This window comes from Salvelinus alpinus, chromosome 3 (assembly GCF_045679555.1).
Source record: "Salvelinus alpinus chromosome 3, SLU_Salpinus.1, whole genome shotgun sequence".
NCBI classification, from domain to species: Eukaryota; Metazoa; Chordata; class Actinopteri; order Salmoniformes; family Salmonidae; genus Salvelinus; species Salvelinus alpinus.
The window spans coordinates 94,584,380-94,596,879 of NC_092088.1; the positions used below are offsets into that span (position 1 = coordinate 94,584,380).

The following is a 12,500-nucleotide window of genomic DNA, read 5'->3' on the forward strand; positions in this document are numbered from 1 at the left end:
CAGGTTGTTATCTGAAACATTCACTATATTTGAATATGAACGGAAATATGTGTGTGTGTTTGGAATTTTTTTCTCTCAATATGTGACTTTTGCCAAAGCAAGTTTCACTTCCGGTGTTTGTGTGTGTGTGTGTGTGTGTGTGTGTGTGTGTGTGTGTGTGTGTTTTGTGTGGGTGGGTGCATGCGTGTTTGTGTGTCCTAGGTGTATTAGTGTAATTCAGCGCTGCTAGGCTTTAGAGATAGAGTGTGGATCAGATGGAGAGAGATGGAGAGAGTGTGGATCAGATGGAGAGAGATGGAGAGAGTGTGGATCAGATGGAGAGAGATATAGAGAGATGGAGAGAGATGGAGAGAGTGTGGATCAGAGGGAGGGAGATGGAGAGAGTGTGGATCAGATGGAGGGAGATGGAGAGAGTGTGGATCAGAGGGAGGGAGATGGAGAGAGTGTGGATCAGATGGAGAGAGATGGAGAGAGTGTGGATCAGATGGAGAGAGATATAGAGAGATGGAGAGAGTGTGGATCAGAGGGAGGGAGATGGAGAGAGTGTGGATCAGATGGAGGGAGATGGAGAGAGTGTGGATCAGAGGGAGGGAGATGGAGAGAGTGTGGATCAGAGGGAGATGGAGAGAGTGTGGATCAGATGGAGAGAGATGGAGAGAGTGTGGATCAGATGGAGAGAGTGTGGATCAGATGGAGAGAGATGGAGAGAGTGTGGATCAGATGGAGAGAGTGTGGATCAGATGGAGAGAGTGTGGATCAGAGGGAGAGAGATGGAGAGAGTGTGGATCAGATGGAGGGAGATGGAGAGAGTGTGGATCAGATGGAGAGAGTGTGGATCAGATGGAGAGAGATGGAGAGAGTGTGGATTAGATGGAGAGAGATGGAGAGAGTGTGGATCAGATGGAGAGAGATGGAGAGAGTGTGGATCAGATGGAGGGAGATGGAGAGAGTGTGGATCAGATGGAGAGAGATGGAGAGAGTGTGGATCAGATGGAGAGAGATGGAGAGAGTGGATCAGAGGGAGATGGAGAGAGTGGATCAGATGGAGAGAGATGGAGAGAGATGGAGAGAGTGGATCAGAGGGAGATGGAGAGAGTGTGGATCAGAGGGAGAGAGATGGAGAGAGAGTGGATCAGATGGAGAGAGATGGAGAGAGTGTGGATCAGATGGAGATGGAGAGAGTGGATCAGATGGAGAGAGATGGAGAGAGTGTGGATCAGATGGAGAGAGATGGAGAGAGTGTGGATCAGATGGAGAGAGATGGAGAGAGTGTGGATCAGATGGAGAGAGATGGAGAGAGTGTGGATCAGATGGAGAGAGATGGAGAGAGTGTGGATCAGATGGAGATGGAGAGAGTGGATCAGATGGAGAGAGATGGAGAGAGTGTGGATCAGATGGAGAGAGATGGAGAGAGTGTGGATCAGATGGAGAGAGATGGAGAGAGTGTGGATCAGATGGAGAGAGATGGAGAGAGTGTGGATCAGAGGGAGGGAGATGGAGAGAGTGTGGATCAGAGGGAGGGAGATGGAGAGAGTGTGGATCAGAGGGAGAGAGATGGAGAGAGATGGAGAGAGATGGAGAGAGTGTGGATCAGAGGGAGGGAGATGGAGAGAGTGTGGATCAGAGGGAGGGAGATGGAGAGAGTGTGGATCAGAGGGAGAGAGATGGAGAGAGTGTGGATCAGAGGGAGAGAGATGGAGAGAGTGTGGATCAGATGGAGATGGAGAGAGTGGATCAGATGGAGAGAGATGGAGAGAGTGTGGATCAGATGGAGAGATTGTGGATCAGATGGAGAGAGTGTGGATCAGATGGAGAGAGATGGAGAGAGTGTGGATCAGATGGAGAGAGATGGAGAGAGTGGATCAGATGGAGGGAGATGGAGAGAGTGTGGATCAGATGGAGAGAGTGTGGATCAGATGGAGAGAGATGGAGAGAGTGTGGATCAGATGGAGGGAGATGGAGAGAGTGTGGATTAGATGGAGAGAGATGGAGAGAGTGTGGATCAGATGGAGAGAGATGGAGAGAGTGTGGATCAGATGGAGGGAGATGGAGAGAGAGTGGATCAGATGGAGGGAGATGGAGAGAGTGTGGATCAGATGGAGAGAGATGGAGAGAGTGTGGATCAGATGGAGAGAGATGGAGAGAGAGTGGATCAGATGGAGAGAGATGGAGAGAGATGGAGAGTGTGTCAGCAGACAGAAACATTTAAATAGCTGTGCTGTGTGGTAACCTTCTGAATCTCCCATCTCCTTATTAAATGATTCCCTAATTGGTCACGCAACAAAGACAGCTGATGAAAATACAATTTCTTGCTGTTAATTGGGCATTTCACGTGCAGTTTGTGCTACACCTGTGTGTGTGTGTGTGTGTGTGTGTGTGTGTGTGTGTGTGTGTGTGTGTGTGTGTGTGTGTGTGTGTGTGTGTGTGTGTGTGTGTGTGTGTGTGTGTGTGTGTGTGTGTGTGTGTGTGTGTGTGTGTGTGTGTGATGAGAATGGGACATTAGCAAGGTCCTCTGGCAGACTCCGCTATAATCAGTTATACTCATTCGAGAAACGATGGAGAGAGAGAGAAGGAGAGAGGGAGGGAGAGAGAGAAGGAGAGGGGGGAGAGAGCGAGAGGGAGAGACAGAGAGAGAGCAGTGTATAATCCTCAACTGTTTTTTGTGCCTTATTTGCCGTGTAAGTGGTCTTGATTCAATAATGTTTCGTCACATCTTTTTCCTTCCCCCATCCATTCCTTTTTTAGAAGTGCCACCAGTGGTGTGTTGAGCTAAAATAGCTCCCCCATTGTCCAGCGCAGGGTTGAATAGTCAGGCTCATTGTGTGTGGATGTGAAGTGGGGACTGAAAAGGTCGTAAAGAGGCTCTATAGCAGCGAAGGGTCGCACAAAGGTGAACCCCTAGCCACTTAATGAACGGACGACTCTTATTGCTCTCTCTCTCTCTCTCTCTCTCTCTCTCTCTCTCTCTCTCTCTCTCTCTCTCTCTCTCGCTCTCTCTCTCTCTCTCTCTTTCTCTCTTTCTCTCTTTCTCTCTCTCTCTCTCTCTCTCTCTCTCTCTCTCTCTCTTTCTCCACCATCACAGTCGGGGCGTCTGGTGTGCAGAACAGAGCCCCGCCATTCTTTCACTCTGCTCACACTCCGTCCTCCCCTCCGTCCTCTCCTCTCTCTCCTCCCCTCCGTCCTCCCCTCTCTCTCCTCCCCTCCCTCCTTCCCTTTGTTCCCCTGGATAGTATTGTGAGGCGCTTGTCCTTTGTTCCAGGGCTGTGGTACATCTGGTCGAAGATAGGGCGAGGACCGGGACACAATGCTGCTGGGGAAAGTTGTGCTGTTGTTTTTGTCTTCATTAGGAAAAGGCTAAGCAGTTTCCACAACTTAAATACCAAGTGATAAGAAAGGTGAGAGAAAGAGACAGATAGAGAGAGAGAGAGGGAGAGAGAGAGACAGAGAGAGGGAGTGAGAGAGACAGAGAGAAAGAGAGAGAGAGACAGAGAGAAAGAGAGAGAGAGAGACAGAGAGAGAGAGAGATAAAGAGAGAGAGAGAGAGAGAGAGAGCGAGAGAGAGATTCCAAATGAGAGGTCAGTAGTGAGCGAGCCATGGCCCTGATCTGACCCCGGTCTGCTATGGAGGGCCTGAGAGGAGGAGAAGGCAATAAAAGGAATGCCTAGGCCCCTCTCTCCACCCCTCCACTCCTCCTCCTCCACTCCCCCCATCTCTCCCCCAGCAAAGCAGTGCAGGGAGGGAAGGCAGAGGGAGGGAGGCAGTCAGTGATAAAACTCCAGACATTCCCTCATTTGATGGTGCACTGCCATGTCAGTACATTCTATTACATGCCTCCCTCATTTCTCTCTCTGTCCCTCTTTTTTTCTGGAGGGATGGTGATGAAGGGTAGAAGACAGGATATTAGAGATGAACGGAGAGAGGGAAGGCAGGATATTAGAGATGAACGGAGAGAGGGAAGACAGGATATTAGAGATGAACGGAGAGAGGGAAGATAGGATATTAGAGATGAACGGAGAGAGGGAAGACAGGATATTAGAGATGAACGGAGAGAGGGAAGACAGGATATTAGAGATGAACGGAGAGAGGGAAGACAGGATATTAGAGATGAACGGAGAGAGGGAAGATAGGATATTAGAGATGAACGGAGAGAGGGAAGATAGGATATTAGAGATGAACGGAGAGAGGAAGAGACAGGATATTAGAGATGAACGGAGAGAGGGAAGACAGGATATTAGAGATGAACGGAGAGAGGGAAGACAGGATATTAGAGATGAACGGAGAGAGGGAAGACAGGATATTAGAGATGAACGGAGAGAGGGAAGGCAGGATATTAGAGATGAATGGAGAGAGGGAAGACAGGATATTAGAGATGAACGGAGAGAGGGAAGATAGGATATTAGAGATGAACGGAGAGAGGGAAGACAGGATATTAGAGATGAACGGAGAGAGGGAAGACAGGATATTAGAGATGAACGGAGAGAGGGAAGACAGGATATTAGAGATGAACGGAGAGAGGGAAGACAGGATATTAGAGATGAACGGAGAGAGGGAAGATAGGATATTAGAGATGAACGGAGAGAGGGAAGATAGGATATTAGAGATGAACGGAGAGAGGGAAGACAGGATATTAGAGATGAACGGAGAGAGGGAAGACAGGATATTAGAGATGAACGGAGAGAGGGAAGACAGGATATTAGAGATGAACGGAGAGAGGAAGAGACAGGATATTAGAGATGAACGGAGAGAGGAAGAGACAGGATATTAGAGATGAACGGAGAGAGGGAGAGACAGGATATTAGAGATGAACGGAGAGAGGGAAGATAGGATATTAGAGATGAACGGAGAGAGGGAAGACAGGATATTAGAGATGAACGGAGAGAGGGAGAGACAGGATATTAGAGATGAACGGAGAGAGGGAAGACAGGATATTAGAGATGAACGGAGAGAGGGAGAGACAGGATATTAGAGATGAACGGAGAGAGGGAAGACAGGATATTAGAGATGAACGGAGAGAGGAAGAGACAGGATATTAGAGATGAACGGAGAGAGGGAAAGACAGGATATTAAGATGAACGGAGAGAGGGAAGACAGGATATTAGAGAAGAACGGAGAGAGGGAAAGACAGGATATTAAGATGAACGGAGAGAGGGAAGACAGGATATTAGAGATGAACGGAGAGAGGGAGAGACAGGATATTAGAGATGAACGGAGAGAGGGAAGACAGGATATTAGAGATGAACGGAGAGAGGGAGAGACAGGATATTAGAGATGAACGGAGAGAGGGAAAGACAGGATATTAAGATGAACGGAGAGAGGGAAGACAGGATATTAGAGATGAATGGAGAGAGGGAGAGACAGGATATTAGAGATGAACGGAGAGAGGGAGAGACAGGATATTAGAGATGAACGGAGAGAGGGAGAGACAGGATATTAGAGATGAACGGAGAGAGGGAGAGACAGGATATTAGAGATGAACGGAGAGAGGGAAGACAGGATATTAGAGATGAACGGAGAGAGGGAAGACGGGATATTAGAGATGAACGGAGAGAGGGAGAGACAGGATATTAGAGATGAACGGAGAGAGGGAAGATAGGATATTAGAGATGAACGGAGAGAGGGAAGACAGGATATTAGAGATGAACGGAGAGAGGGAAGACAGGATATTAGAGATGAACGGAGAGAGGGAAGACAGGATATTAGAGATGAACGGAGAGAGGGAGAGACAGGGTATTAGAGATGAACGGAGAGAGGGAAGATAGGATATTAGAGATGAACGGAGAGAGGGAAGATAGGATATTAGAGATGAACGGAGAGAGGAAGAGACAGGATATTAGAGATGAACGGAGAGAGGGAAGACAGGATATTAGAGATGAACGGAGAGAGGGAGAGACAGGATATTAGAGATGAACGGAGAGAGGGAAGACAGGATATTAGAGATGAACGGAGAGAGGAAGAGACAGGATATTAGAGATGAACGGAGAGAGGGAAGACAGGATATTAGAGATGAACGGAGAGAGGAAGAGACAGGATATTAGAGATGAACGGAGAGAGGGAGAGACAGGATATTAGAGATGAACGGAGAGAGGGAAGGCAGGATATTAGAGATGAATGGAGAGAGGGAAGACAGGATATTAGAGATGAACGGAGAGAGGGAAGATAGGATATTAGAGATGAACGGAGAGAGGGAAGACAGGATATTAGAGATGAACGGAGAGAGGGAGAGACAGGATATTAGAGATGAACGGAGAGAGGGAGAGACAGGATATTAGAGATGAACGGAGAGAGGGAAGATAGGATATTAGAGATGAACGGAGAGAGGGAAGACAGGATATTAGAGATGAACAGAGAGAGGTAAGACAGGATATTAGAGATGAACGGAGAGAGGGAAAGACAGGATATTAAGATGAACGGAGAGAGGGAAGACAGGATATTAGAGATGAACGGAGAGAGGGAGAGACAGGATATTAGAGATGAACGGAGAGAGGGAGAGACAGGATATTAGAGATGAACGGAGAGAGGGAGAGACAGGATATTAGAGATGAACGGAGAGAGGGAGAGACAGGATATTAGAGATGAACGGAGAGAGGGAGAGACAGGATATTAGAGATGAACGGAGAGAGGGAAGATAGGATATTAGAGATGAACGGAGAGAGGGAGAGACAGGATATTAGAGATGAACGGAGAGAGGGAAGATAGGATATTAGAGATGAACGGAGAGAGGGAAGACAGGATATTAGAGATGAATGGAGAGAGGGAGACCACTACCACTCTGTAGTCACCTCTATCCCCCACCACTACCACTCTGTAGTCACCTCTATCCCCCACCACTACCACTCTGCAGTCACCTCTATCCCCCACCACTACCACTCTGCAGTCATTTCTATCCCCCACCACTACCACTCTGTAGTCACCTCTATCCCCCCACCACTACCACTCTGTAGTCACCTCTATCCCCCCACCACTACCACTCTGTAGTCACCTCTATCCCCCACCACTACCACTCTGTAGTCACCTCTATCCCCCCACCACTACCACTCTGTAGTCATCTCTATCCCCCCCCACCACTACCACTCTGTAGTCATCTCTATCCCCCCACCACTACCACTCTGTAGTCACCTCTATCCCCCCACCACTACCACTCTGTAGTCACCTCTATCCCCCCACCACTACCACTCTGTAGTCACCTCTATCCCCCACCACTACCACTCTGCAGTCACCTCTATCCCCCACCACTACCACTCTGTAGTCACCTCTATCCCCCCACCACTACCACTCTGTAGTCACCTCTATCCCCCCACCACTACCACTCTGTAGTCACCTCTATCCCCCACCACTACCACTCTGTAGTCACCTCTATCCCCCCACCACTACCACTCTGTAGTCACCTCTATCCCCCCACCACTACCACTCTGTAGTCACCTCTATCCCCCACCACTACCACTCTGTAGTCACCTCTATCTCTTGCCAAGTTATTTTTTCATTGTGAAAAGAAAAATATTACTATGTCTGTTGTTTCCTTAAAACTGGGGATGAAATGGAAGTGTCCAGTGTTGCCAACAGCAGGGGCTCATAAATCAAGTTACAACCCCCATGATCCTTCACTCCTAAAGGTCAGCATAGGTCACAGGGTCAGTTGACAAGGGTTTAGGCTGAGCTGAGCAAGGCCAGGGTGGTATGTGTGTGTGTGTGTGTGTGTTTGTGTGTGTGTGTGTGTGTGTGTGTGTGTGTGTGTGTGTGTGTGTGTGTGTGTGTGTGTGTGTGTGTGTGTGTGTGTGTGTGTGTGTGTGTGTGTGTGTGTGTGTGTGTGTGTGTGTGTGTGTGAGAGAGAGAGAGAGAGCAAGAGCAGATTGACCATGTGCTTTATGGGGGCCACAGGGTGAGTGGGTTGGGTTAAAGAAGCTATATATACCACGTACACTGCTGTAACGAACACACATACACACACACAATGATTCTTAGACATTCTCTACCTTAGGCTGTACTGTCAGGGTTAGGATGTACTGTCAGGGTTAGGGTGTACTGTCAGGATTAGGATGTACTGTCAGGGTTAGGGTGTACTGTCAGGGTTAGGATGTACTGTCAGGGTTAGGATGTACTGTCAGGGTTAGGGTGTACTGTCAGGGTTAGGGTTAGGATGTACTGTCAGGGTTAGGGTGTACTGTCAGGGTTAGGGTTAGGATGTACTGTTAGGGTTAGGATGTCCTGTCAGGGTTAGGATGTACTGTCAGGGTTAGGGTTAGGATGTACTGTTAGGGTTAGGGTTAGGATGTACTGTTAGGGTTAGGATGTACTGTCAGGGTTAGGGTGTACTGTCAGGATTAGGATGTACTGTCAGGGTTAGGGTTAGGATGTACTGTCAGGGTTAGGATGTACTGTCAGGGTTAGGGTGTACTGTCAGGATTAGGATGTACTGTCAGGGTTAGGATGTCCTGTCAGGGTTAGGATGTACTGCCAGGATTAGGATGTACTGTCAGGGTTAGGATGTACTGTCAGGGTTAGGATGTACTGTTAGGGATAGGATGTACTGTCAGGTTCAGGATGTACTGTCAGGGTTAGGGTTAGGATGTACTGTCAGGGTTAGGATGTACTGTCAGGGTTAGGATGTACTGTCAGGGTTAGGATGTACTGTCAGGTTCAGGATGTACTGTCAGGGTTAGGATGTACTGTTAGGGTTAGGATGTACTGTCAGGGTTAGGATGTACTGTCAGGGATAGGATGTACTGTCAGGGTTAGGATGTACTGTTAGGGATAGGATGTACTGTCAGGTTCAGGATGTACTGTCAGGGTTAGGGTTAGGATGTACTGTCAGGGTTAGGGTGTACTGTCAGGGTTAGGATGTACTGTCAGGGTTAGGGTGTACTGTCAGGGTTAGGCTGTACTGTCAGGGTTAGGATGTACTGTCAGGGTTAGGGTGTACTGTCAGGGTTAGGCTGTACTGTCAGGATTAGGCTGTACTGTCAGGGTTAGGATTTACTGTCAGGGTTAGGGTGTACTGTCAGGGTTAGGCTGTACTGTCAGGATTAGGGTGTACTGTCAGGGTTAGGCTGTACTGTCAGGATTAGGGTGTACTGTCAGGGTTAGGCTGTACTGTCAGGATTAGGGTGTACTGTCAGGGTTAGGATGTACTGTCAGGGTTAAGATGTACTGTCAGGGTTAGGATGTACTGTCAGGGTTAGGATGTACTGTCAGGGTTAGGATGTACTGTCAGGGTTAGGATGGACTGTTAGGGTTAGGATGTACTGTCAGTGTTAGGGATAGGATGTACTGTCAGGGTTAGGATGTACTGTCAGGGTTAGGATGTACTGTCAGGGTTAGGATGTACTGTCAGGGTTAAGATGTACTGTCAGGGTTAGGGTTAGGATGTACTGTCAGGAATAAAAGCACGTTACTACCCAAGGACAAGGTAGCATTCTTCTGATTCTTTGCCAACTTTGTTCAAAAGTCAGGACTCAACTCGTGAGTTGATCTCAGCATTAGACTCCCAACTCGTGAGTTGATCTCAGCATTAGACTCCCAACTCGTGAGTAATCTCAGCATTAGACTCCCAACTCGTGAGTTGATCTCAGCATTAGACTCCCAACTCGTGAGTTGATCTCAGCATTAGACTCCCAACTCGTGAGTTGATCTCAGCATTAGACTCCCAACTCGTGAGTTGATCTCAGCATTAGACTCCCAACTCGTGAGTTGATCTCAGCATTAGACTCCCAACTCGTGAGTTGATCTCAGCATTAGACTCCCAACTCGTGAGTTGATCTCAGCATTAGACTCCCAACTCGTGAGTTGATCTCAGCATTAGACTCCCAACTCGTGAGTTGATCTCAGCATTAGACTCCCAACTCGTGAGTTGATCTCAGCATTAGACTCCCAACTCGTGAGTTGATCTCAGCATTAGACTCCCAACTCGTGAGTTGATCTCAGCATTAGACTCCCAACTCGTGAGTTGATCTCAGCATTAGACTCCCAACTCGTGAGTTGATCTCAGCATTAGACTCCCAACTCGTGAGTTGATCTCAGCATTAGACTCCCAACTCGTGAGTTGATCTCAGCATTAGACTCCCAACTCGTGAGTTGATCTCAGCATTAGACTCCCAACTCGTGAGTTGATCTCAGCATTAGACTCCCAACTCGTGAGTTGATCTCAGCATTAGACTCCCAACTCGTGAGTTGATCTCAGCATTAGACTCCCAACTCGTGAGTTGATCTCAGCATTAGATGGAACATCTCTTTCAGACAGGAGAGAAATGCATGAACATGTTCCCAACACGCTGTGAATCCCTCTCATAAAAGCTTCAGTTTTTTTCCCCCTGTGTGACGGTTTAAATTCCTCTCATAAAGGCTTTAGTGTTTCTGTGTGACGCTGTGTGTATACAAGTGTAGGATTTTAATTTGACCTATTTTTTTCACAGCAAAATAACACTGTAGAAACAGGACGTTTTATCCATAATGTTGCTTGATCGTTGGTTAGGCTATTAGCTGGCTAAAAGCAGGCTACATGAACAGTGCAGTACTGTTAATATGACTGAGTGTTAGCGTGGTTTTGTGTGAATTTATGTAAATGTGTGTAAATCTCAAAGCTCATCTGCATTTCCTGCGGTGCTGGAAAATTCTCTGCAACAAAAGAGTGATCAAATTAAGATCCTACATTGGTACATTTAAAAGTGCCACAAATTTGTACAAGCCGTAATGTTTTGTTAGTCAGAGGACAGATTCTTGGTTGTCAAGGTATGATTTTACCATGACACTCCCATGCTCTTCCTAGGCTTGTTCATCCCTCTCCAACTGTCATGGCTAGCTGATATAATCTGAGGAGAAACTGTCATGGCTAGCTGATATAATCTGAGGAGAGACTGTCATGGCTAGTTGATATAATCTGAGGAGAGGCTGTCCTGGCTAGCTGATATAATCTGAGGAGAGGCTGTCATGGCTAGCTGATATAATGTGAGGAGAGGCTATCATGGCTAGCTGATATAATCTGAGGAGAGGCTGTCATGGCTAGCTGATATAATCTGAGGAGAGGCTGTCATGGCTAGCTGATATAATCTGAGGAGAGGCTGTCATGCTAGCTGATATAATCTGAGGAGAGGCTGTCATGGCTATCTGATATAATCTGAGGAGAGGCTGTCATGGCTAGCTGATATAATCTGAGGAGAGGCTGTCATGGTTAGTTGATATAATCTGAGGAGAGGCTGTCATGGCTAGCTGATATAATCTGAGGAGAGGCTGTCATGGCTAGCTGATATAATCTGAGACTGAGGCCGTGTGGCTCAGTTGGTAGTTGGTAGAGCATGGCGCTTGCAACGCCAGGGTTGTGGGTTCATTCCCCACGGGGGGACCAGGATGAATATGTATGAACTTTCCAATTTGTAAGTCGCTCTGGATAAGAGCGTCTGCTAAATGACTTAAATGTAAATGTAAATGTCATGGCTAGCTGATATAATCTGAGGAGAGGCTGTCATGGCTAGTTGATATAATCTGAGGAGAGGCTGTCATGGCTAGTTGATATAATCTGAAGAGAGGCTGTCATGGCTAGCTGATATAATCTGAGGAGAGGCTGTCATGGCTAGTTGATATAATCTGAAGAGAGGCTGTCATGGCTAGTTGATATAATCTGAGGAGAGGCTGTCATGGCTAGCTGATATAATCTGAGGAGAGACTGTCATGGCTAGCTGATATAATCTGAGGAGAGGCTATCATGGCTAGCTGATATAATCTGAGGAGAGGCTGTCATGGCTAGCTGATATAATCTGAGGAGAGGCTGTCATGGCTAGTTTATATAATCTGAGGAGAGGCTGCCATGACTAGCTGATATAATCTGAGGAGAGGCTGTCATGACTAGTTGATATAATCTGAAGAGAGGCTGTCATGGCTACCTGATATAATCTGAGGAGAGGCTGGTTTTGTAGCAGTGTATTTTTTTGTAGCTGTATATCAAACTTTTAAATGTAGATTTTTGCTATTTTTCTTTGTGATGATTGAGACCTGTCTAATTTTGGATCTTTCTTCAAAATATTCTAACCATGTTTCTCTCTTTCTCTCCTTCTCCCTCTCTCCTTCTCTCCCCTCTCCTTCTCCCTCTCTCCTTCCCTCCCCTCTCCCCCCCTCTCTCTCTCCTTCCCTCCCCTCTCTCCTTCCCTCCCCTCTCCCCTCCCTCTCTCCTTCCCTCCCCTCTCCTCCCTCTCTCCTTCCCTCCCCTCTCCCCCTCTCTATCTCTCCTTGTGTCCTACAGGTTCATCAATGCCAGAAGGAGAATAGTTCAGCCCATGATCGACCAGTCTAACCGTGCAGGCAAGTCTCCCATAGTTACTGTGTTCAAGTCTCGCAGGCGAAAGGCCTCCACAAGCCATGCACCCTGTCCCTGTCCTGGAGCTTCCTCGGCCGGTAAATACTGGACCTCCCCACCCCCCCTAAAACAAACCCATCGCGGTGTCAATAAGGAGTGACTGACCACATACTAAAACAAGCCTTTAGACAGTCATCCTAAAAAAACTTTCTTGAATTG

The 12,500-nt window shown here is 47.5% G+C and overlaps 1 protein-coding gene across 6 annotated transcripts in view; it reads left to right on the forward strand.

The window, feature by feature from the left end:
- Positions 1 to 12,500, forward strand: part of meis1b (Meis homeobox 1 b) — a 187,659-nt gene that overhangs the window by 151,765 nt on the left and 23,394 nt on the right. For all 6 annotated transcript variants that reach the window (XM_071394554.1, XM_071394551.1, XM_071394552.1 and 3 more), the window contains one exon: positions 12,228 to 12,286. In XM_071394554.1, the coding sequence (XP_071250655.1) occupies positions 12,228 to 12,286 (59 nt within the window). The remainder of the gene's footprint in view (positions 1 to 12,227; positions 12,287 to 12,500) is intronic.